Here is a 26,835-nt window from a genome sequence, read left to right as displayed (position 1 = left end):
CTATACTAATAATAATATAATATACTATACATAATAATAATAATAATACTAATGATAATACTAATAATAATAATAATAATAATAATAACCATCTTTGTATGGCATACATTTTCATGGTAGAGGGAGCTACACTTCTAGTGTCAAAAGCGGCACTGAGGTCCAGTAGAGCCAGTATGGACACTAATGGCACTTTGATTGGTCAGGGGGGTTGGAGTCAGACGTCTGAGTCAGGATGTGACATCAGCGAAAGAGCAACTCTAACGGCGGCTTCTTGTTCATTTTATTCGACAGACAATGGCAGCGCAAAAGTCTGTTTGGTGATCCAACTCTGAGGTGCAGATGTTCATAAACCTGGTGGCTGAGGAGAGAATTAAAAATGGATCTAGACGGGCGATAAGGAACGATCAGATCCACCAGGAGCTCTGTCACTTCATAGCTGCTCGCAGCTACCAACTGACTTTTCAGCAGCACCGAGACAAACTAAAAAAAATTAAAAAGCATCGCAGCTTGAAGCTTCTCTCACTAATTTTTTTACTTGATATTGAACACGAGCCACAGACCCAGCAGCACATCTATCATCTCCTCCAGGTTCTACATCTTTAGTGTTGTTGTCTTCTTCGTTTAGATCACACATTCAAATACTTCACAGCACCTTTGCTCCAACCCGCCTACTTCTACTCCAGGTGCTGAATTGTTATGGAAAAGAAACTAGGCCAAATTGAGTCGAGCCGAGCTGAGATGAGTAGAGCCGAGTAGGTACCAGTGGAAAAGTGCCATAAGCCCTTATCTGAGGCCATAAGAAGCTATAAGAAGGTCATTTTTGACTGGAACCAGTGCTGTTTCTCTGCTATGATGCATTCTGAACTCTGACTGCAAAATCAACTACTTTTTCCAAAATTTTAGATACAAATGGAAGGTTGGAAATTAGTTGGAAAAAATATTTAGCTTAAATGTCTGGGTCAAGAGAAGGTTTTTTTTAAGTAAAAGTTTAATTGCTGCAACTTAAAAACCTGTGGTACATATCCTAAGTTTAGGGATATGTTGATCTGGTCCAGTATTGTCGTACCAATAAGAGGAAAAACATTTTTGAGTAGTGGAGTCGGGATGGGGTCTAACAGACGTGAATTATACCAGGGAGTTAAGCTCCTAATGTTAGAGACCTTCCTTCTACAAGGAGCATCTGCAGCTCTAAAGCTGAGTGCAGTAAATCTTCAGTGTTACTGACAAGAATATCAACATCTGCAGAGGTAGAATCAAGGTCACAATCCAACCACCTGCTTCAATATGTTCCACTGTAGTAAGAGTGATGGCCTCCCTAAATTGAGCAATAGCGTTATCTGCTAAAGTAATACCTCCTATTTTACACTTTAACGTCTACAATGTTAAATTCAAACATTATTAAATAGTGGTCGGATAGGTACGACGGAGTATTAGGGCCAAACTAAGACCAAAAAAAATTGAAAATTACGAGAATAAAGTCATAATATAATGAGAATAAAGTCGTAAAATTACGAGAATAAAGTCATAATAGAATAAAGTCATAATATTATGAGAATAAAGTCATAATATTACGAGAATAAAGTCGTAATATTATGAGAATAAAGTCGTAATATTACGAGGATAAAGTCGTAATATTATGAGAATAAAGTCGTAATATTACGAGGATAAAGTCGTAATATTACGAGAATAAAGTCGTAATATTATGAGAATAAAGTCGTAATATTATGAGAATAAAGTCGTAATATTACGAGAATAAAGTCGTAATATTATGAGAATAAAGTCGTAATAGAATAAAGTCATAATATTATGAGAATAAAGTCATAATATTACGAGAATAAAGTCGTAATATTATGAGAATAAAGTCGTAATATTACGAGGATAAAGTCGTAATATTATGAGAATAAAGTCGTAATATTACGAGGATAAAGTCGTAATATTACGAGAATAAAGTCGTAATATTACGAGAATAAAGTCGTAATATTATGAGAATAAAGTCGTAATGAATAAAGTGGTAATTTATGAGAATAAAGTCATAATATTATGAAAATAAAGTGGTAATTTATGAGAACTCTAACAGGAAGAGCTTCTTCTCCCTGTGTTAAAATGAAGAATATTGAGCATCTTGTGAAGTTATATTTATATATTTATAATATATTACAACTTTATTTTCGTAATATTACGACTTTATTCTCGTAATATTATGACTTTATTCTCATAATTTTACAACTTTATTCTCATTACATTATGACTTTATTCTCGTAATTTCCTTTTTTTGTTTTTTTGTTTGGCCCTAATACTCCGTCGTAGATAGGAGACTCAACATTTCCTATAGAATAAATGAAGATAATTCAGCCAGGGCAGGGTTGAGGGTTTTCACAACATGTTTATTTTTAGCACCATAAAAAGTCACTTAAGGTCGTCCAGTGTGTGAACTCTCATTTTGTCTTTCCTTTGGGATGGAGCGATGATGGTGGGGGGACAAGAAAAGGACTGGAGAGTTGGAGAAGGGGGTCTCTGGAGAGATAAAAAGCTGAGAGAGCTGCATGACCACAGCGGCACCAGGTGGCAGGGCGGCCAACCGGAAAGGCTCACTTGCTGGCGGAGGTGAAGGTGAAGCAGCCTCTCTGGTGGAACTGCATGTCCCTGATGCGGCGCATGGACTGGATCTGGGGCTGGAAGGCACTGAAGTCGTTGTAGTGCCTGTAGTCACCACACTCAAACAGGTACTGGTAGCCTCTGTATCCAGGGTACTGGTAACCCACCCACCTGAGGGACACATGGACAGAGTTAGGAGAGACAAAGCTGGGTGTCAAAAATGTTTGCCTAAAGCTCTTTTGGTGCTGGTATCCCTCAAAACCCAAACTACATTGAGGTATTAAAGGGTTTTAAGAGGTTTGGATGGTGACTAATGGATCTCCAGATGTCTTTTAAGAGGTTTAGGACCTTTTACTAGAAGTCTTGTGACAGGGCAGAGAGGTAATCTCAATGACAATTGTTGATTGAAAAGGTCTAATAGGAAGGTCCTGATGAATGAAGCCATTAACTCTAGGCTACTAAAAAGTTCATTGAGGTTCTAGGGAGTTATTAGTCACTGGTAGGTGTTTTTTAAGAAGCCCAAGCTATCAAATGTAAGTGCATGAGGTTCTAATGTTCTCATTAGGATATTTTAGGGAGTCCTACATGGAAATCCAGGGGCAGAGGGGCATTCTGGGTTAAAGACTTATTTATAAACAGGTGGTAGTCTAAGTCCAGAGGGGGTTCCTATCAAACCATGATCAAAACAACATTTACACTCCAGAGCCTGATGGGAACCCTGCCCACCTGAGAGTACTCATCAGGAGATCAGTTAGAAACCTCTGCAGGTAAAGATAATGAAGACATCCACTTACGATCCTCCTGGCACCCTCACGCTGCCCACTCTGTCGCAGAAGCCGTGCGCCCACAGGGTGGGCACGTCGTCCTCCTGGATCTCCATCTTGTTGCCCTTGAAGTCGGAGAGCTCGTACAGGCAGATCTTGTGCTCCATGCTGTCCTGCATTGGGTGGAGATGACATAAACCAGATTTAGTGTGTCGCTTTGTCACTAAAGAGCAGAATACTGAGGTTTGTGGTAAAAACCAGAGAAGTATGTGCTGTTACAGATGAAAAAAGCTGCTTTTAAAGCAGGAACCATTCCTTTCTGATTCCTGCCTTTAAAACAGGGTAATTTGCTGCTTTTATTCATCTGATGTGACAAAGTGAATCTTTAGACTGTTGACAGTCCAGACTGGACATATGAGAGGTCGGCTCTTTTCAGGAACTGGAACCATTCACTCCAGTTACACCAGCTGGACTTCCATTTTACGAAAGAATTCTAGCTATGTTCATTTTCATAAATAATTAGCATCAAAACTAGGAGGATTACCATGCGGATGGGCCTGAGGGACATGAGGCAGTCGCTGCGGTAGGAGTTGCTCCAGGTATCCCAGCGAGGATACTCTCCCTTCTCCAGGATGAACATCTCCCCACGGAAGTTAGTCTGCTCGAAGGCAACAAAGCTGGAGGAGGGGGAGGGACCACCAGATGTGGGGTTGGGAGGGGGAGCGCAGGGTGGAGAGATGAACATGAAACAAGAGTTAGAGGACAGGTGAGGGTGAATGGCACTGCCCTGGTGGCAGCTCCGCTCATGTAGGGTTTTTATTTTTGACACCAGAGGTTTTTTTCTACATTTTCTGCACTTTTATGATTTGGTGCTGCTTAAAAGGGTTACCATCTGTTAAAATGAGTAACCATGACAACTGGAACGTTTTTAAGATGTAGGAGGAGCTACACTGTAAGAAATGTTCGTAAAAATTACAGTGAAAAACTGTAAAATAGCAACAGTAAAGACCGTAAAATCCAAAATAGTATATCACTGTAGTAGATACATTATATTACCCTAAATCAAGAAAAGAGTACATAACTATACTTTTTACTGTAAAAATATGTAGAAATCACACAATTTTACTGTAAAAATATAATTTTTTGGTAAAAAATTTTGAAAATACCGTAATATCACAAGCATGTAATTACCCTAAAATTAACTGTATTATTCTGTCTAAATTACAGATTTAGCTGATGTTTACTATTAAATTTACAGTATAAAACTGTTCAACATTACGCAAAAACATACTGTAATTTCTACATAAACAGGTTTACAATATAATTTTTTTTCATAGTAATTTACTGTAAATAAAACAGTTCTCAACTATGAAATTTATGGTTGCCTGAAAAGTGTACCGTAATGTCATATACATTGTTTTTTTACGGTGAAATTCTGGCAACCACAGCTGCCAGTATTTTACCTTAAATTTCAGTTTTTTTTTTGCAGTGTAACTCATTGATCTTTGGGGGATTGATCTGGTTTGGTTTGAGGTCAGTATGATGCGTTCACTTACGGGCCGCACTCCACGATGATACTGCGCACTCTGTCCATGCCGCGGTCACACACGTTCATACACTCGTTCTGGACCTCGATCATCCTGCCCTGGAAGTTCTCCTGGTCGAACAGCATGATCTGCAACACGAGAGACAGCTCAGCTACTCCAGAGGCACAAACACCCTCCATTACCCCCACTTTCAGACTTCTTAACTACATGTTTTCACATTCATTTTCCAAAAAGATCTGCGCTACAGCATCTCAGATGAAATCAGTGTTTCCCGACCATCTGAACATTTTAAAAAGGCCAATTTTAGAAATCTTGTTGTACATTAATCAAAGTCAACCAATGCCGTGATGGAGCGTGAAAGTGTTTTTCTCTCATGAATTCTGCCAGATTCGTACTTTTACTCCTAATCCTTATCTACTTTTCTTAAACACAGTTTGAACTATCTGGTTTTTCTTCTGAATGAATGCTGGAACTCCAAACCACATTTCCTTACATGGTATTTACACTTTAACTCATTCAGGAGGAAGGAAACTAAACTTAACCACACGTGACTGAAATATAGCATTCCTTTGCTAATTAACATTTTAAAGCACAAACAAACTTCTATCCTTAAACTACAGAACATTATGTCTGATTTAGTCTTTTTCTACATTTTAACTGTAAGAACTACGCCAACAGAAGCAGATTAGTGACAAACAGGAAATTTAAAGCCTTGTTTGTGTGTTTCTTTAACAAATGTCGCTAACAGTTGGGTCATTTTGCAAAAGTGGTATCATTTTGTACTTTCAATCAGTTAATTTCAAGCCAGTGTTTGACCCCGATTAAGGTACGGTAACTCTAGGTTTACTTTATAAAGGTGTCTGTAAACACTCTGTCACAACTTTAGCAGATTTCATCCACTGAGAAGCCAAAGTTCTGAGCTACAACTGACTTCGTCTCTGTGATGTGCGGAGGGAACCATCGTAGCAGTGACTCACTCTGAAGGATCCCATGCCGGGCTCGCCGGTCTTGGTGGCCTTGCTGGAGGCAGCAGGAGCTGGGGCACCCTTGTCCTTGGCGTCGGTGCCCTGGCTGGAGGCGGACTTGGCGGTCTGAGACATGGTGAGGGGCTTCAGGAGTGTCTGGATGCAGGAAGATGGGGGGATGAAGAGGAGCAGAAGTGGAAATTTAGGAGACAGGATTACAGGGATTGATGTGAAAGAGGTGGACAGGTGATGCGTTGAGGTTATCAGAGTGGGTTTTATCAGCAGTTTTTGGAAGGGATGTGGGGGGAATTGTATGAAAAAAAAACTGTTTGCTGTTTATGTGGGAGTTTTATTGGGGCACCCGAGCTTCTGCTTGAGCCTTTCCCGAGCCGAGGGAGGCTTGGCCGGCTGCGGGTGCGCAGCTCTGATGTGCATGTCCGAGTCTGTGTGTCCTTACCTGCGTTAGTAAAGCTTGATGTGCCGTTTGAGGGAGGCTGGCTCGTGCTGGTCCGTCACAGCTCGAGCCCAGCTTTTATACTCTGGCAAAGGCCAAACGTAGAGGCTCACGGGACAATGGAAAGCCTCTCGTCATCACAGTTGACCCGAGCCAAAGCCAGCGGGTCATTGCATAGCCTGGAAACGCCGCCGGCCCCTCCGGCCTGCCTGTAAGCATTTCAGTGTCAAAGGAAAGCACTGAGCCAGGCATTTTCCCAGAGTGTTGGGCTGCAAGGCCTGAAAACTATAGCTGCATGTAGACACGAGGAATGCACAGGTCCAGGGGACACAAAGAGCTAATCCACTCCATCACCTACACAACCGCACAAACATGCAACATATGAATGACACAGCTTTGGACCTGACCCTTTACGGAAGCTACAATATGACATATCCGCTCATCAAATAATTCTTGATTGAATCATTTAGCATTGTGGAGGATTTTCTTATGGCAGGGTACAACATAGGGAGTTAAATCCACCTTTCATATCAAAGAAGTTGGGCCAACTGTTTGTTTCTGAAGGTTTCTTGGGCCTACATTTGACTTTGAGCGACTCAAAACTGAGTGCAGACACATATCCACCAGTCCTGCCACAACCCTTCATCCTCGTTGGGGCTTTGGGGCGCGCCTGGCCCTCACAAAATTAACCATATCCCAGGTTAAAACTGCCCTATGAAGTCTGGGCCACATCTAGATCATACAACACTACCAAAACCCACGTCTGGCCCTATCTGTGCACTTTGGAATATTTTGGATATTTGTAAAAGATTGATCAGCATCCATGAATCGAGATTTTGTACGTTTTAGGATGAAACAGGACGGATGAACTGATGCTAATAGCAACCTGCTGGGCAGGCAATAAACCTGGAAACTCCAAAACCCATCAACACCTTTGATCGCTCTCTTATTAATTAACAGCTTTAATTTTTCTGTATCTTCACCTAATATATTGTCTTTTCAAAAATATGATTTTCATTTGTAACTAACAAGGAAAGGTGGTCTTTCATCTGGAGTCTAAGCGTGTAGAAGATGTCATAAATGTTATCTTTTTCATGTATTTATATGAATTCTTTGAGTTACGGCTGGGTGATATATCAAGATTTTAATATATATCGATATATTTTCAAACGCGATATGGTACGAGACAATATTGTTTATATCGATTATTAAAAAAAAAAAAAAAAAAAATTATAATAATTTTGATATAGCTTATTTTGTGACAAATTGACTTGAATGTTTTATTTGAGATTTGCACAAATGTTTTGTCAACCTCAGTGGAAAAGTCTGCCTGTTACTGTCTACATTGTATTAATTGCACAGTGTATTTTAATTTAATTGTTATGCAGGAAAGGGATATTTGTTTTATTTTGTTCAAGAAGCATTTTTATTCTATATATGCAGGCAGTTTATTTTTATTTCATTTGTTTTATACATTTTGATATTGTGCAGACCTCTGTTAATAAAGGTACCTGTGTGACATTTGGCACGAGGCTTTGTATTAAAACTGACTGTTTTTTTAAGGGTTTGCCTCAGAAAAAAATGAAGCTAACAAAGATGCTACGCTATAATGCTTTGGGGGAAACCCCAATTATGGCACAGAAAAAATATCGATATATATATCGAGTATCGCCATTCAGCTAGAAAATATCGAGATATGACTTTTGGTCCATATCGCCCAGCCCTACTTTGAGTGTTTTATTCAACAGTGACAAGTTCGAGGTAACTCATGATGAAACAGAACCGTAGCACAACTGTGAAAATCTATTTACTGTTCAAAATTATGATTCACAGTGGAAAATGAGAGAGAAGTAAAGTCTTTCATCACCTACCGAGTAAAATAAAATATAATTCAGGGAGTTTCAGGTCTAAATTGCTCTTTAACCGGAACGGATCACAAATAAAGGCTGACATTAGCATCTGCAGCTAACATCAGCATCACTGGGAGACCGATCTGTTCATTTTAAAGGGATATTTCAGGGTTTCATCAACCTGGGTCTGTGGATAGTAGAGCCTGAAATTTTGTTTGGGAGTCAAACGATGGGAGTCAAAGCCAAGTGTTGGTTTGCGCTGATGTTAGCAGCAAATAATCCCTCTACGTGAAGCTATCGCCTCTAACACGTCACTGTTTAAACTATGAGCTAGGACATTTATTCAACTTGGGAGTGTAACTTAAAGACACTGAAAAACACTTTTGTGACCAGTTTAGTTGCGGCGGATGGATTTGGTCTTGTATAACTAGCTGACCCGCTAACATTAGCCGCGGATCACTCTAGATCACTGTGAGTAAAGTAGCAACGTGTTTTTCAGATAAATAACAATGACTTCATAGAGACTGAAATACAACATTTCTAAAATGATCAAACCAAAAAATGTTGTTGTTATTTTCATGTTTGGCTTCATATCAACAGTTTAGCTTGTGTTGCTAATGTTCTGATCATGTACCCTATATATATATATATATATATATTTCTTTTTTAACTGGCGATTTATTCAAACAAGCGTATGGAATGTTTTTGATGGTTAATTGTCCCCCGTTAACCTCTCGCTTGATTAGTCCGGAGGAGCGACACGCTCCGTCGACACGTTTCATTCAAAGCAAGACTGAAACCCAACAAACATCTGTTTGAGCTTTAGTCCTGACAGCAACTGGCTCCTTGGTGTAACATAACCATTAATCTTCTTTAACGAAGCTGGCGCTGTTCTACATGACTACAGACTCAGCGCCGTGCAGAGGTGAAATAAAGGCTGCTGGTGATGATGGTGATAAATGTGGGATTATGTCAGATAACATCTGGATTACCTCACCTCTGCTGGATGATTTCCTCTCATGAAGCAGGATTAAACTGTGTTTGATACATGTGGATTAGGTGTGATCTAATCCTGCTGCGTAATCTCTACCACATCCTGTGATATAACTGAGTTTATCAGAGTTGAGTTTAAGACTTTAATCATTTTTGGGGGCGTATGGACCGAAATGTTCCAGCTCTGAGTTGGAAGATGTCTGATGCCTTCACAAATGTTTAATTTTGCATATTTAAAATCATAATCACATTTTAAGAAGGTTTTTGACAACACCAAGTTTGTTTTGCAATAGAAAATAAAGGATGTGTAATAAAGGATGGATTAACCTTTAAACCAGGTCTTTATTTCTCACAATGAGAGATTATGGTATTAAAACAATAAAGGTCTCAAATCCTAGATGATCTGTCATCTTCTGCTCCTGCTCTTGAGGAGGTTTACAGTGGATTTTTTTTTTTTTTTTTTTATATATTTTTTATCCCGGTTTTTTCCCCCATTTCATCACCCAGTGCTCCTACCTAACAGTCCTGGGCATTGCCATCCTCTACCTGCACTGAGCTCAGGTCTCCTCCTTAACCTGAGGAGTGAGCAGGCCGCATCTTTTCACCAGACAGGGTGGGGTTTCTCCGGCCGGACGTAGCGCATGGAAGGATCACGTTATTCCGTCCGGCCCCGGTTGGCCAGAGGGGGCATGTGTAGCCCAGGACTGCTGCATGTTTTTGTGAGGGTAGCTCACATACATACCCAAGGGAACACGGGGAGAACATGCAAACTCCACACAGAAAGGACCTTTCATCAACCCCACCCAGGGTGTGGGTGCTGAAGTCATGGGGGAACTAACACCCACAGCGTCCCCGGCGGGAATCGAACCCACCTTCTTGCTGTGAGACGGCTGCACTACCAGCTGCGCCACCGTGCCCCCTATTACAGTAGGGATTTTTAAATCGTTTGAGTCTTGCAGCCCTTGTTCTACTTCCACTGGGACAAAATCTACACTGAAGCTCCCAAAGGGATTAGGGTGAGGTGGTCCCTTTGGACTTTTGTCCACCAGAACCTTCCGTATCGATCCTGCAGCTGATCCTCTTGAAGAGCCTCCATATGGCTGTTTCTGAGCAGTCGTCTATAATAAAGTTACGAGACATTCTTCTCTTTTTAGAGAAAACAGCTTAATTTAATTTCAGCTGAGTGGAGTTCAAGACTACACCTACATGAGGAAACCTGGCAGGTTAATTCACCATCTGAGCTGAGGTTTAGTGTTTGACGCTGGGTGATACAAGGAAGTCACGTGACGTCGTAAATCCTGTTGCTCTGCTGTTTGCACCTGTGATTTCGCCTCCTGTTGACAGTTAGTAGGCATCGCTGTGATCTGAGCAATGACGCATGTACGAAATAACACAAGCATGAAATAATGCGTGCATGAAATGACGTTTGTATAAAATTACGTTTGTATAAAATGACGTTCGTATGGAATGACGTTCGTATAGAATGACGTTCGTATGAAATGACGCAAGTATGAAATGACACAAGTATGAAATCACGCAAGTAGGAAATTACGCTTGTATGAAATGACGGATGCATGAAATGACAGATGCATGAAATGACGGATGCATGAAATGACGTATGTTTGAAATTACGCTTGTATGAAATGACGCAAGCATGAAATAATGCGTGCATGAAATGACGTAAGCATGAAATAAGGCTTGTATGAAGCGACGCACGCATGAACTAATGCACGTACGAAATGATGCAAGCATGAAATAATGCATGCATAAAATGATGCATGCAAAAAATGATTCATGCATGAAATAACGCGCAAATGAAATAATGCTTGTATGAAATTATGCAAGAATGAAATAATGCATGCATAAAATGATCATGCAAGAAATGATGCATGCATGGAATGACGCGCCCCCACCCTTTTAATGCCTCCCCTGGCATGGGGCCACACCGAAAGCCCCAGCCCAGCAGCAGGGAGCAGCTTTTTTCTCTTTCTCCCTGTCTCTCTCTCTCCCCTTTGTCCTTCCCGACAATGACTCAAGTATGAAATGACGTATGTATGAAAGGACGCTTGTGTGAAATGATGCATGCTATAAGTGACGCATTCATGAAATGATGCAAGCATGAAATGACATATGTATGAAATCACACTCATATGAAATTATGCATGTATAAAATGACGCATAGATTAAATAACACACGTATGAAATTACTTAAGCATGAAATGATGCATGCGTAAAATTACACATGCAGGGAATTATGCATATATGAAATGACGCTTGTATGAAATGAGGCATGCATGAAATGAAACATGCATGAAATGAGGTATGCATGAAATGAGGCATATATGATACTACGCTTATATGAAATGACCTAAGTATGAAATGAATCAAGTATGAAATTACGCTTGAATGAAATTACGCACACAGGAAATGACGCATGCATGAAATGAAGCATGTATGAAATGACGCATGTATGAAATGACCTAAGTATGAAATGACTCAAGTATAAAATTACGCTTGGATGAAATTGTGCACGCATGAAATGACGCAAGTATGAAATGATGCAAGTATGAAATTAGGCTTGTATGCAATCACGTTTGTATGAAATGACACTCGTATGAAATGACACATGCATGAAATGATGCGTGCAGGAAATTATGCATGCATGAAATGAAGCAAGTATGAAATGATGTATGTATGAACAGCAATAGCAATAGCTCATTTCATACATGTGTCAGTCAGTAAGCTGCACCTGCATGGTCATGTCAGTCTGTGTAATTTAAAGGGCCCCTTTAAAGTTACGTTATGTCCTTAAATGTCTTCCAGAATAATCAGTACCGTGTTAAACCGCAGCTGATTGGGCCACATGCTAAGAAACAGGGTAACTAGTTATTTTCCAGCATTCACAATAAACTGGTTTCCAAACTGGATCTTGAGTGTGACAGTTGTGTCTGAGTCCCTCCTCTACTCTCTGTAATTTTTATAACTCCAGACATCAAGTCACAAGTAATGAACAAATGTATTTGATTGCAGATTCTCTGTTTTTCATCCAGAGTTAAATTCAGGTCAGCTCTATCTGGTACTGCTCGGCATAATGACTGAAATTCCTTTGGGCTCACAGGAAATAGAGCTGTTGTTTAGGAATCTGAGTTGCCTTTAAAGTGCCTCCTGTTTACAAGTGCTTGATTATGCAAGCAGCCTCATTAACACACACGCACACCCACGTGCACGTACACGCATGAATGCGCACACACATTGAACTGCATGCCAGCATCTTGGTTAGACCTGTTCACAGGTTTAGGACCTTTGTTCTTGGTTAAATCGATGACACAAACAGGTGTGCTTGATGCGAACCTGGAATGTGGAATCTGTTTGATTCTCATGATAAAACATTTCAGGTGCCAAAAAGCCAGAAGCCTGTCAGAAGATCTTTTCACAAGATTTCGGTTTAATGTATGAAACACTCATCTCACAGCAGCGTTGCCATGACTGCAGTGAGATGAGCTGCTAAACCAGAATAACTTCCCCGACAGTTTTTATAAATCAAATTGTTCACATGCTGCTCTACTATGTAATATTTCCTCACAACTGTTTCTAACTGTTTAAAAACATAAACATCATGTGATTATTGTGGTTTACACAAATAAAACCTCAAAGTTTGGGGGTTTTTCTAATCCTGGCGTGATTTAAGTCACAAAAATGAAGCCACAAATGCATGTGGATCTCCCATAACCAGGGTTATTGACGACTGATCATCATCATTGATCAGCTGATTATCAGTATTGATTAGCTGATCATCAGCATTGAACAATGACCTAAGAGAAGCTGGAAAAGGTTATAAAACTATTTTCAAACTATATGGAATTTAGCGTTCCACAGTGAGATAGATAATTCATATGTGGAAAACATTCAAGTCAGTTAGCAATCTTCCCAGTAGATGACATCCCCAAAACTTTACCACAAAGGTTTGACCACAAAACGTCTAAAAACATTTCTTATGGACTACTGAGACCACAGTGGAGGTAATTCACCTTAATGTCCAGAGACATGTTTAGAGAAAACCAAACAACAGTTGTTGGTGGAAGAGTCATAATTTGGGGGATCCGTTGAAGCCACAGAAATTGGGAATTTGCACTCACTGAATGGACAATGAACTCAAACCTACATCAGAAGGATGAAATAAAAAAGAATCAAGGTTCTGGAATAACCTGGCTAAACTCTAGACCTGAACCTAGTTGAGATGCTGTAGTGGACCTTCAGAGAGCTGAGTAGAAGTAGATATCCTAAAACCTCAACGACCTGAAGCAAGGTTGGAAAGAAGAATGGACCAGAAGTCCTCCAGAACAGGAAATATCTACTGATGGTTCCTGCTGAAGGAAACGTCTAGTGACAAGGTCAGACAGAAAAGCTCTCCTTGTGAACATCTCTAAATCCTGGGGGTTCTCAGGTTGTATTTGTGTCATACTGAGACCTGCTGTGATCAAATGTTTTTATTAGAATTTAAAGACGTGTAACTTGTGGTGACTGATTGTAAGTTTTCTTCTAGAGCAGGGGTCAGCAACCCGCGGCTCTAGAGCCGCATGCGGCTCTTTAGCGCCGCCCTAGTGGCTCCCTGGAGCTTTTTCAAAAAATGTTTGAAAATGGATATATATATATATATATTTTTTGTTTTCATCAAATGGTTCCTGTTGGACAAACATGACACAAACATTCTGAACGTTTTCCAATGCTGAAGAGTATCAGGTTCATGCAGGAGAAAAGATATTTGAGAAGGGAAGATTTTTTTTTATTGTGCACTTCGAGAAAAAAGTTTAAATGTCGAGAAAAAAGTTGGAATGTCGAGAAAAAAGTAGAAGTTTTGAGATTAATGTTGAAATATAATTTCGAGAAAAAAGTTAAAATGTCGAGAAAAAAGTCAAAATGTCGAGAAAAAAGTTGAAATCTCGAGATTAATGTTGAAATACAATTTCGAGGAAAAAGTCGAAATTTTGCCTTTTTTCTCAACATTTCAACTTTTTTCTCGTTGAAATGTTGTGCACAATAAAAAAAAATCTTCCCCTCTCAAATATCTTTTCTCCTGCATGGCCCTGATACTCTTCCGTACAGGATTCAACGTTTCTTGGAGTAAATCATTTGCATTCGTTGCCTGAATGTTTGCTCTGTAGCGAGAAGTTGTCCAATAACAAAAACAGTCACGTGGAAAGACATTAGAGTTATAACTAATATAGATACATGCAGGATGTGTTTCCTTCATTCTAAGGCTTATACATACAAGACTCATTTTTTGCGGCTCCAGACCTATTTGTTTTTTGTGTTTTTGGTCCAATGTGGCTCTTTCAACATTTTAGGTTGCCGACCCCTGTTCTAGAGTGATGGGAGGAGCCTTCACGCTTCCTTGGCCCTGGCTGTGACTCTTACACTCCTGCCTTCGCCTTGTCCAGTGCTTGGCCCAATAATGTGGTGTCTGCACTTCTGTCCTACACAGATTATCCATGCTTTTGTCGGGGGGGACAAAGGGGGAGAGAGAGAGAGAAAAAAAAGCCCCTCCCTGCTGCTGAGCTGGGGCTTTCGGTGTGGCCCCCTGCCAGGGGAGGCTTTAAAAGGGTGGGGGCGCGTGGCTCCTCTCACTCTCACATCAGGACAAGCCAAAGGCATCAAAGCGAGGTGAGTCCCTGTCCCCCTCAACCAGCCGGGGCGGCTCGGCCCTCCAATAGCCACATATCTGCGTTCAAAACCCCCCAACAAACACTGGAGCTGAGCAGGCCTCTGGGCCCGAAGGCCCTCACCACACCCGATGGGTGGAAAATCTGCGTAACCGTTATGGCAACGGGGAGGAAATGGACAGAAAATGAGATAGGAGATTGGAAGGGAGGGAGAACGAGCCAAAGATGGAGCCTGTTAATGTTCTTTAACCATAAACGGATGATTCCAGCGTCCTGATAGTGACGTTACTGGAGCGTTTCAGTACTTAAACACACTGAAATATAGAATAATATTAACGTGAGAGTTGGCTTTGCTGATTTATTAGACATGAGAATGAAAACCTTGCTCAGGTCTCTTATGTTTCTTCCTTGCAGACAAGATGACTCACCATTGCACCAAGTTCTCCGGCCACTGGAAGGTAAGTCTGGAAGTGGAGGAGCAGATCAGTGCTCTACCTGGGCCCCCTGGAGCTCAAGTTGGAGAAATTTCTATCATATCAGGACCATAGACCAACAAAATGTGTTGGGTGGAGAGGTTGATGGGATACGCGCACCTGTGTCCCATCAACCTCTCCACCCTGCCACAGTGTGCTTTAATATCGTCTGATCTGGTGTGGAGCGACCGCCATCATGACCCATCCACCACCAGGCTTGGTCTACTTGGTTTTAACATGGCATCACTCCTCTTACAGATCATCGTCTACGATGAGGAGTGCTTCCAGGGACGCCGCCACGAGTTCACCTCTGAGTGCTGCAACGTGATGGAGTTTGGCTTCGAGACGGTTCGCTCCCTCAGGGTGGAGAGTGGCGCGTGAGTACACCTACATGCAGACAGCCACGGGAACCAACTCTGAGACCAAGTACAGATCGCCAGTAACAAGTTTGTGTCCTTGCTTTGTCCCAGCTGGGTGGGTTACGAACACGCCTCTTATCAGGGACAGCAGTTCATCCTGGAGAGAGGAGAGTACCCCCAGTGTGATGCTTTCGGAGGCAGCAACGCCTACCACATCGAGAGAATGACCTCCTTCAGACCTATTGCCTGTGCTGTAAGTTCCCCCGGGTCTGTTTTTGGACCTTTTAGATACAGGAAAGGCTGATGTTGTCTGCAAAACCTGCAGCAGGCAGCCAGTCGGACCAGATGAGCAGCTTAATCATATTGTTGAATTGTTTACCCCCCTCCTGCAGAACCATAGAGAGTGTCGCATGACAATCTTCGAGCGTGAGAACTTCATGGGCCGCAAGGGCGAGCTTAGCGATGATTATCCTTCCCTCCAGGCCATGGGTTGGTGCAACAATGAAGTCGGCTCTCTCAAGATCCAGTCTGGAGCGTGAGTGCCCCCACCTTCAAAGTTTATGCTTCTTTTAAAATGGGATAAAACTCCCCTGACCATAGTGGCTCTTAGTGTAGAGCAAAAAAGTAGATCAACATTTAGCAGCAATGACTTAAATTAGTCCTGTTGTGTACGGTTTCGTCAGTGTCACAGTGTTTAATAACATTGGTTGATTCTTCTTTACAGATTAGTTTCATTTTAGGGACGTGTAGAGACATTCATTCTTTTAAAGCCACACAATGTAGCAACGGCCATTCCTGCCTCATGGGGGGCTGCACATAACAACTATATTCATGTGTCAGTCTCTGACATGAGACACAACCAGGTGAACCACTAACAGGACAAACTGGTATTACAGGACTGTCCCACACAAGCAGGTCTATATGCCCCAGGTGGTCAGAAATGGTGAGTGGCTTTAAGGTCCCACCACAGCATCTTAACCAGGATCATTTCCTCACCAGTTTCAGTCTTCATCTGTCAGACAGATGTCCTCACATGTGTCTCTAGACTTTTTTGCTTTAAATGTTGAAATATTTGAGAATAGATTAAGAACTCCTTCCAGACTAATGGACAACAATAACTTCTTCTCCAAATTCCTTGCTGATGTCTTTGCCTCTTGGCATTGTGGTGACACACACCTGCATTCTCCAGACCAGCAAACACCAAAACATCTCATTTTCTAGACGTCTGAAACCTTCTGATGATCAGCTCTTCAGGGGCTGATACTTTTTAATCAAGTTTCAGGGTATTTAGATTTACCCACATGTCCATTTTTTTTTTTATTTTGGTTTCTCTTCTTTAAAATAAATATGTGATTAAAGAAGGGGTCCAAACCTTTTCACATTACTGTATTTTTATTTGACTCCCCCTCACCTTCCCCTCTCCTCCACAGATTTGTGTGCTACCAGTACCCTGGTTACCGTGGTTACCAGTACATCATGGAGTGTGACCGTCACTGTGGGGAGTACAAACACTTCAGGGAGTTCGGCTCCCACTGCCAGACCCCTCAGATCCAGTCCATCCGCCGTATTCAGCAGTAACAGCCCACACCGGACCCATGTGACCCTGTGACCCCTCAGCCCTGACCCCTCCACCTCCCAGTGCTGAATAAACTGTTTTTCTTAAACCTTACTGACATCCACCAATGTTTTTGCTTGTCTGAGGAACACGTTCCACACACACTGGAGTCTCCCCAGTCACGTGATGGTGTACAGAGGTTAGCGGGTAATAAAAGGCAGAGCTGAAACAGAGACAGCTGAGTTAATCATTCATCACACAGTTCACCGCTCCTTTTCTCCGTTACCAAGTCTGTGAAGCAAACATGTTGACTAGTTTCATGTCTGTAACCTCAGATGTGAACGTTTTGCAGCAGCTTTAGTACAGAAGAGAACTTTCGGGACGTCACAATGACAACTTAAATCAATAATTTTGCTCTCTGGTTCTAAAAAAACAAAATACAGCCTCCTTTAACTGGAACCTGTTCCTAATAAGAAAAATCTAAGATAAACATGTGTGTAAGTAAGTAAGTAAAGTTTATTTATATAGTGCTTTTCACAGACATTTGTCACAAAGTGTTTTACAGAATAAAAAACAGTTTAGAGCAATACAATACATAGAATACATGGTAGAAAAAAACATAAAATAACTTAAAACAATGCAATTTACATGTTTAAAAAGCTAGGTTTTTAGTTGGCTTTTAAAAGAGCTCACAGACTCAATAGATCTAAAAGCTGCAGGCAGAGTATTCTAAAATGTAGCGGCCATAACCTTGAAAGCTCGGTCACCACGAGTCTCAAGGCGGGTGCGTCTGCCACTAGCGGGTGTATGAGAATAAATCTGGTATCTAAATTAAGTTTCCAAATCATCAGAGCAGAGAACTTGAAGATGGAACCCAGCAGAAATAAAACATCCCTTTTAGAGCTCATATCTGTTTGGATGTGTGGTGAACACCCAAACACCCCAGGAAATCCAAGACTGATGTGACTGTTGTGGGACCAAGTTCTGATATGGTGTATGGCAGCTGCAGCCTTGCTACAGGCGTTCTGACTGCAGCAAGGCTGCAGCATTACCGTGGCTGGCCAGGCAATGGCACTGCATCTCCACCAGAACATGCCAGCGTCCCGATGGGCCGCCTGACAGAAAACACTGGGTTGTAATATTCGTTATCCTGAGGGTTTATGTCCAATATGAGCCACGAGCAACTGCTGACACGGGTAACAAATAAAATCTTCCTGTCTGAATGTAAAACTTGATGCAGCAAGGCTCCCATTTGATCCCAACAGATCTGAGCATCCTTTTTTTATTCCACAACAACCAACCGGGACACTTCCTGTACACAGTCAAAGCCTTTTATGATATATACAGGCTCTACAGATGCATACCATCCACTAGGGACTGGATCCAGTTGCTCTGCCGACCACTAGGGTCTGGATCCATCGAGGTTAAAATGTCCAACTTTACAGCAGAAATAAATATATTTACAAGACTTCCTGGACAGCGAAGAAGCTTATCGAAGTTGGTACCAACCCTGTGTCGACTAAATGCAGAGGCCTTTGGTGATTTTGTCTCCAAAAGACATCTGAAATGTGATATTCCGTCTGCTGGCAGTTCTGCAGCTCCTTCAGTGAGGATCGGCTGAAGGAGCCTCAGCTCGTTTTCACTGTCAAAAGATGGACATTGGCTTCTCGGGTCCATTAGTTCTTGCCATGGGCAAGAGCAGAGGCTTCAAAGCACTCTTCAGAAAACCTGTGGGTGGTGCCTTGGATAATCTGTCCTGTGTGTGTGTGTGTGTGTGTGTGTGTCCATATATATGTATATATATGTACAATCTCTCAGGACCTGAACTGGACCACCCACATCAACTCTGTCTGGAAGAAGGCTCAGCAGAGGTTAAACTTCCTGCGTCAGCTCAGGAAGTTTAACCTGCCACAGCAGCTGCTGACCACCTTCTACTCTGCCATCATCCAGTCTGTTCTCTTATCTGCACCTCCATCACTGTCTAGTTCGGCTCGGCCACCAAACTAGACAGGCTGCAACGGACAATCAGGTCTGCAGAGAGGATAACTGGGACTAACCTCCCATCTATCCAGGACCTGTACCGTCCAGGACCAGGAAACGGGCAGGTAACATCTCTGCAGACCCCTCACACCCAGGACACAGTCTGTTTGAACTCCTCCCCTCTGGACGGCGCTACAGAGCTCTGTAGCCAAAACCTCCAGACACAGACACAGTTTCTTCCCCCAAGCTGTTGCTCTGATGAACTCTCATCACTTATAGAGTCTCAGAGTAATCAACCAATATACTGTAACAATGCACACCTCATAATGCTGTACTTTTCACTTTCAAAAAAAAAAATTTGTATTTATGTTAATAAAGATGCTGGCGTGTTTGTTCGCCACTTCTCAGTCTCTGGTATTTTAAATTCTATTGATACTGACCTTTTCCTGTACTTGTTTTAATCTTGTAAGCACTCCCTGAATGAAGAGTGCTCTATAAATAAAATATATTATTTATTATTATTATAATTATTATTATTATTATTATTATTATTAGGAGCTGTCATTTGTCTATTTACTGTACAGTGAACGAAAATAACCGAGTCAAATTCCCTGTCTTGTTTGACCTGACTTTGCCAATAAACCTGATTCTGATTTTAACAAGGGTTTAAGGTCCCCACATTAGTGTAGAGGGTTATTAAAGTGTGCCTCTAAGAAGGTAGAAAGGTAGAGAACTTCACACCATAAAAACGGTTTCTTCCCAAGTGCAGCTGACAAGGCCCCGGACCCCCCTCTCTCCCGTCTACCACAGACTGTCCCCCCACCCCACTCTACGTTACATTAACGCAAATACCCCACTCCTGACCTTATGTGTCACATTAACGCACATCCCAGGTCACCTCATGTACATTTTTTTTCCTACAGACTAATTACTCCGGCACTTTAGAACCAACTTGTTGTACATTTTTTCCTTTAATATTATTTGCTGTTTTGTATTGCACCAATCACCACAACAAATTCCTTGTGTGTCCTTCTTTCTGATTCTGATTTTAACAAGGGTTTTAAATCCCCCACATCAGTGTAGAGAGTTAGAAAGGTAGAGAACTTCCCTCTAGTATTTGACTTTAAGGGTATTGAGGCAGTGGCGCCACCAGGGGGTGGCCAGGGGTGGCCATGGCCCCCCCTACAAATTTGCTGGCCACCCCACTGGCCACCCCACTTGCCTCAATTAAAAAAAACAAAAAAACACTTGCCGGTCACGTAGATTCTATCGTCAGTTATGCGTTTCATCCCAAATCATTTGGGCCAAATGCATATCAGTCAGCATTTCTTTAAGTATTTCTGAGCCTAATAATAATAATAATAATAATAATAATAATAATAATAATAATAATAATAATAATAATAATAATAATAATAAGCAAGCATCCGCAAACTGCAGGTTGCCTATAATATATATATATATATACATATATAATAAATAAATGCAAATAAAAAATATTAAAAAAGGAAAAAATAAATATATGTATATTAAATTTAATTTATTTAAAATGTTATTAATTAAAATATATATGATCTATATTATATATTAAAAATGTGTAGTGGCCACCCACTAGCAGGATACTGTGTAATTTCAGTGGGTTAGAATTCACAAGAATCTAGCTGTTATTGACGATGATGACTTTTCTGTTGATGTTATGTTATATATATATATATATATATATATATATATATATATATATATATATATATATATATATATTTATTAGGGCTGGGCAATTTTGGTCAAAAATAAAATCGCGATTTTTTTCTCTGAAAACCCGATTTTCGATTTCGATTTCGATTTTTTTGGTAAAACTACAAAAGACAATGGAATAAATTGTTTCAAATATTTTATCTTTATTTTTAAAGAAAAATAGCAAACAGATTTCCCTATTGGGAATGAAGTGCAATTGAAAGATACTGTAAATCCTCCTTGAGTTTAGTAAAGTGACAACATTTACAATTTTCTTGACCAAACAAAGATGACTAGACGAGCTGTCTGTAATGCAGCCAGCTGCAAAAAAGGAAAATCGATTTTCCGATTTTCCTTTTTTTATCATCGTCTTGATTAATAAATCCGATTTAGATTTAAAATCGATTAATCGCACAGCCCTAATATATATATATATACATATATACAAACATATGCCTGGTTGTGTGAGACTACACAACCAGCACTGCTCACAGAAGACCATACAACCTGACAATACATGTACATAAGGGAAATAATGTGCAATATCTTTCACTCACTGCAACGTGCAATTATGTAAATATCCATCTGTAAATATCCGTCTGTTATCATTTTATATACTAGTATTTCTTATTATTTATCTTTCTTATTATTATTATTGTATACCAGTTTACTGTTTATAGTGAGTTATTATTATTACTGTGTTATTACTTTTCTATTGATGCCTCTTGTTTTTGACCTATCCCCTTTGCTGCTGTAAACTGCAAATTTCCCCTCTGTGGGACTATTAAAGGTTTATCTTATCTTATCTTTACCAACATGGTATTAACCATTAATATATATGCAGAAAAGTTAGAAAGAAAAAAAGAAGAGTATTTGTGAGCCTGTTTACTACAACAGTATAATAAAATCTTTTAGTGTTGGTTCCCCCCCAGGACTGCCGGCCCCCTCGGCCCCCCCTGGTCCAGTTCTGGCCCTGTCCCCGGCCCTGCAGCAGCAGCGTCTGCTCAGACGGATCAACAACACTCGTGTGTGAGTTTGAAGCAGCCGCTCCGGCTCCGAGCGAGCCCGAGCCGCTCCGTGTTTTCCAGCGCTCCGCCGCCGCAGTGGGAGGAAGTGGACCCGGACAGCAGCAGCGGTACCGCGCAGCGTAACAACACCACACCGAAGACGCTCCTCGCTGCTCCGCCGCAGCAGCACGGCCAAAACCGACCCTTTACCCCGAGAGCAGCGGTCCGGAGCCGGCGGAACCGCGGTCCGGACGGAGGCGGAGCGACGGTCGAGCCGAGCCCGCGGCTCCCCCAGCGGGCTGAGCCGCTGCAGCAGAACCGCGTACAGGGAACCCTAACGCGGCCCCGAGGAGTCTGTTCGGGGGTTTTCACCCGGACCTGGACCGGCCCCACCAGGACCAGGACCGGCCCCGGTACCGGTACCAGCAGCCCCGGCAGCTCCGGTCCGGATGCGCGGACGGAGCCGAGCGAACCCGGCAGAGACAGACCCATACCAATGTTTCCGTGAAGACGTCGACGCAGCTCCGGTCCCGCCCGGTCCAATCCAGCCCGGTCCAGCCGAGCACCGAGCCGAGCCGCCACCCAGGGCGGTTCTGGTGCCGCTGAGAGCCCCGACCGTCCTGTTTCCAGGCGGCTCGGTTCTCTAGCTGCTAGCGGCTAACTAGCGCGGCGGCTAACTAGCCCAGTATCGATCCGGATCGATCACCCGGTTCCCCCGAACCCTCGCCTGTCCCCTGCAGGTGTCGGTTCCAGTGTTGCCCGAGCCCAGCAGGACGGCGGGCGAGGCTCTCTCTCCCCCTGAGCCGGGTCCACGTCTCACCTGGTTCCGCCCCGCCCCGCAGCCTGGAGGTCCGGGGCCGCGGCCCCGCTCCCCGCCCGGGGGTCCCCAGTACCGCCGCCCGGCCCCAGGCCCGCCCGGACCCGCCCCCGCTCAACGGCTGAGCCGGGAGTGATCCTCCTGCAGCGGGGAGTCCCGCGGGACCGGGGGCTCGGAGCTCCAGGAGCTCCAGCAGCTCCGGCCTGTCCTCCTCCCGGTGGCCGCTCTCCCCCCCGCTCCGCCCGGCCCCGCTGCGGAGCCAGAGCCGCTCTCTTCACCTGCAGCTCCAGCAGCTCCGCCAGTTAACCCGCATGAGCTCCATGCGAGTGTCAGTGATGGCGGTCTGAGACTCGGGTGCTGCTCTCGTCTGGTGGAGGAAGAAGCTGATTTTAATCTTTTTTTTTAATAAAAACACAAACCCCCCTTCCCCACCACCCCCACCCACACGAGGAAGCCCAGACCCCGTTATTTTGTTGGATTTGGTCGCACCAGGGTCGAAAGATGGCGGACCTGGAAGCAGTACTCGCCGATGTCAGCTACTTGATGGCGATGGAGAAAAGCAAATCTACTCCGGCGGCCCGGGCCAGCAAGAAAATCATCCTGCCCGAGCCCAGGTAAGCTGTGTGGCCGTTTGCGTGCAAATGGAGGGTGTTTTTGTGCTTGATGTGCGGCCATGCGGGAGATGGAGGCATATACTTCCTCCCCAGCCCCGCGCCTGGTGACAGGAACCCCGGGGTTCTGCTGCACCCCCCCCAGCCTCACGAAATAACCCAAACCCGGCTCCGTGACTCGGCCGTGAGGGCCGAGCTTCAATGATCCAGCCAGGATATTGATTGTGGTTTAATAGTTTTAGGTTTGGGGGTGTCTGACGTCATTTGCGGGGGTCAGTATTGCTCTCTGGACCCCGAACCCAAGCTGGGTTGCAGATGTACGAGACTAATGAAATGCATCAACTTTAATTTGACTTGTGATCTTCTTATAATTTGTATTGATATTCTTAAGAACAGTTTTTTGAATGCTATATTGAATTTTCACGTATTTTTTTGACTACACCACGTGACTCAAAAGTTGTGAAACCTTCCCCCCTCGATTTGTTGTTTATTTTTCCAATCACCTGTAAAAAACCTTTAATCAGTACTCAAAATGCACACGTGTTTCTTGCATTTGCAGGGTTCTTTATATACATGATTTAGTTTCCATGTATAGTTTTGAATGCCTGACCCCCAAGTTTACAAGATGTTTTAGATGCAGCCGTTTGTATTTAAATTGAGGTAATAATAATAATACATTTTATTTGAAGGCGCCTTTCTAAACACTCAAGGTTGCCGTACAATGGTTAAAAAAAGTGTAACACAATAATAAAAGCTAGGGGGTAAAAAAAATACTCAGATTAAGTTAAAAAACCACGACAACGACACAGTGCAAGTGGGGTCAGAGGGAGAAGGCAGTTCTGAACAGGTGGGTTTTCAGTTTGGATTTGAAGTGAGGGAGTGAGGTGGTGTTCCTGAGATCCGAGATCTCCCCCGAGATCCTGAGGTGTCCTTCTATTTTTCTTGTTTAGTTTTGTCCCATAACTATGAATATTTTAGATACATAATTGTCATTAACTACTACACCCCATGACCCAGCAGGCCTCACAGGGGCTGTAGTACTACAAGAGAAACACAACTCACATGTGTGCTGCATTTGAGAGAGTTTTGTTTTTATATCAATATTTTTATGACAAACTTAATTTTTTCCCCCCCACCCTTTGAAATATTTATTTTTTCCACTTCCACACCGTCATCCACCGACTCAACCCAAAGCTAAGTGTTTAAGATGCGTACCAAAGCTGGTGCGGTACGCTCTTTTATTTAACAGACGCACACATCAAGCCTCACACTTCAGCATCTCGGCCTCCAGGTTTCACTTTAAACAGGTGAAGGTGACGTTTGAGCCCACCCCCTCTATCTAACTAGTTCTCTTTTTCCTCTGCAGACATATGTCTCATGACGTTTAACATCAACTAGTCTGGAATTTGTGGACGATTGTTTTACAAACCTGTGTTTTCCTGCAGCGTGGGAGGATCAATACATTTGTCATAAGTTGGTACTACACATAGCTCACGTCCTCGCTGTCTCTGAACCAGCTGGACGTCTTCAACCACCGAGGGTCAGACAACCACCAGCGTGATACAACGTTAATTCTGGGAACCGTTGAGAAGCCACGTGTGTAAAGTGGATTAGTGGGTGTTTATCTGTTTCCTGACCCCGCTGCCTGATCCGGCTCCTGCAGGTGGTTTTGTCTGGGTGGGTTGTGGTACAGCGTCATCGTGGCAGTGGTGGTGACTGCAGTTACAAACGTCAAACATAGCAAGTTCGTACTTGTTAGGAAAGACTCTTTGTTTGGTGGGAGTCTCATCCTTATGGTGACATCAGCATGGTCCTGGCTCTCTTAGTGCCATGTAGCCTGAATGGGGACACCCCCTTCTTCTTTGTTTGAATGTATAAAAGTAGACTGGGTTCTATCACCCCTAGTGGGCTGCAGTGGTATGACGGCATCAACACTGCGTCGTCACCGGCTGGTCCTTCAGCAAGGCCTCAGTAAGGTTATTTTTGTTTAAACAGGATGTGGTGAAACTTTGGTTATTGACAGAGTTGTTTCATGAGAGCGTTGTATGTCTGACAGCTCTGTCAGTTGAAATATGATGATTGTGTGTGCAGAGTTTAATGTGGGTGGGTCAACATCTCCTCTCCAGAAACGGGAGGCTACGACCAGCACACATTTGTAAACCGGTTTAATGACGGCTAAACAAACACAACACTTAAACAAGTGGTTGTCAGTTCAGTCACCTGCTGAGTTCCTGCTCGTCAGCAGGAAGCACCGCTCCACAAAGATCAACTGAAGCCAGGTTCTGAAAGATTGTTTTCTAACTGGTTTAATGTGCTTGTGGGTTCAAGTGTGCCCTGGCTTTTATATTTGTTTTGAAGTTATTATTATTGGAGGCTGTTTTTCACACATGTCTATGGTGTATTTCAAAGGTTTCTGCAGGGCTTTTATCGTGAAATATGTGAAGAGTTTATGTTTTCAGTGTCCAATCAGCATTTTCAGAAAGAGTGTGATTCTCTCTGGCTTCCTGAAAACAGAACATTTAATGGTGGATGATGGTACCTTCACTGAAGTATTTGCTTATCTCATTATTGCACATGTTCTTATTGCAATTTTCAGAATATTCTGCAGCCCTAGTCGATGTTTTTCAGTAAACATATGATCACATCCTGCACTTCAAAACCGAATGGTCCGGACATTTGATAAAACACATTTTGAAAAATTGAGTTAAATGAAACAAGGAGCAATGTGGCGCGTTGAACGGCACAAGGCTGCCGCCGACATGCCTGTCGGTCAGATGGATCGGATTTGGGTTCCTCCAGAAGGAGCTCCACAGATGCAGCGTTTGCTCTGAGGATGATGATGGAGGAGGTTAGATGGAGTCAGAGGGAGTAGACCACGTCTTTATAGTTGTGGAAAACATGTATGACGGAGTGCAGGGGCAGGAATTGTGGGATTGGCGTTGAAGATTGGGGTGTCACTAAAGTCTGTTGGAATGGTTTGGGACATGTTTGAGGGCAGGTGGAAGAGGGACTGGATCAAGAGTGTAACCTGAGCACCTTCTTGTCCAGGTGGATGCTGGCCCTTCCTGAGTCTGGTTTTGTCAGGTTCCTTCCTGTGAAAGGGGACTTTCCCTCCACAGGGGTCTGGTGCTGGATCAGGACAAGTTTGGATCCAAGAACGGTTTTGATGCCATCTGCTGGTGTCCTTAGTGAAGCTGCTATTATTATTATTGTTGTTGTAATATATTTTTTGGCTTTGTATTAATTGGACTAACCTGGAATAAGTTGAACTGTATCCTTGAAATACCATGAGATTACATACGTTGTGATTTGGCACTAAATTTAACTGAATTGTTGTCATGGTGATAAAGAGGATATGCAGGTGGCTGGTGTGACAGAAGACAGGCTGAGATGGAAACGGATGATTTGCCTTGGTGACACCTCAGGGAAAAACCTGAAATATGTCAGATCCAAGGCCCAACCCCTCATTTA

At 42.7% G+C, this 26,835-nt stretch overlaps 3 protein-coding genes across 4 annotated transcripts in view; 2 read left to right on the top strand and 1 right to left on the bottom strand.

Moving 5' to 3' along the window:
- Positions 1-2,363: 2,363 nt before the first annotated feature.
- crybb1 (crystallin, beta B1) lies at positions 2,364-6,480 on the bottom strand. The gene is made up of 6 exons (XM_061734053.1): positions 6,329-6,480; positions 5,884-6,027; positions 4,916-5,034; positions 3,904-4,036; positions 3,390-3,532; positions 2,364-2,766 (listed from the first exon to the last, which is right to left on the bottom strand). The coding sequence occupies exons 2-6, from the start codon at positions 6,004-6,006 to the stop codon at positions 2,589-2,591; spliced, it is 696 nt and encodes a 231-aa protein (XP_061590037.1). The 5' UTR covers positions 6,007-6,027; positions 6,329-6,480; the 3' UTR covers positions 2,364-2,588.
- An 8,256-nt stretch (positions 6,481-14,736) lies between these two features.
- On the top strand, positions 14,737-17,329 carry cryba4 (crystallin, beta A4). Its single transcript, XM_061734052.1, has 6 exons — positions 14,737-14,829; positions 15,243-15,286; positions 15,560-15,678; positions 15,772-15,913; positions 16,053-16,195; positions 17,091-17,329. Exons 2-6 carry the CDS (start codon positions 15,248-15,250, stop codon positions 17,236-17,238), a joined length of 591 nt encoding a protein of 196 aa, XP_061590036.1. The 5' UTR covers positions 14,737-14,829; positions 15,243-15,247; the 3' UTR covers positions 17,239-17,329.
- A 4,648-nt stretch (positions 17,330-21,977) lies between these two features.
- grk3 (G protein-coupled receptor kinase 3) overlaps positions 21,978-26,835 on the top strand; it is a 71,530-nt gene continuing 66,672 nt past the window's right edge. The window contains exon 1 of one of the 2 annotated variants that reach the window (XM_061734050.1): positions 21,978-23,367. In XM_061734050.1, coding sequence (XP_061590034.1) covers positions 23,255-23,367 — 113 coding nt within the window. In that variant the 5' untranslated portion in view covers positions 21,978-23,254. The remainder of the gene's footprint in view (positions 23,368-26,835) is intronic. The other variant, XM_061734051.1, reaches the window with a different exon arrangement.

The sequence above is a fragment of the Cololabis saira genome, chromosome 11 (assembly GCF_033807715.1).
Source record: "Cololabis saira isolate AMF1-May2022 chromosome 11, fColSai1.1, whole genome shotgun sequence".
Classification (NCBI taxonomy): Eukaryota; Metazoa; Chordata; class Actinopteri; order Beloniformes; family Belonidae; genus Cololabis; species Cololabis saira.
The sequence above is the reverse complement of the archived record's forward strand: the minus strand, read 5'-3'. Positions and strand labels throughout refer to the sequence as shown.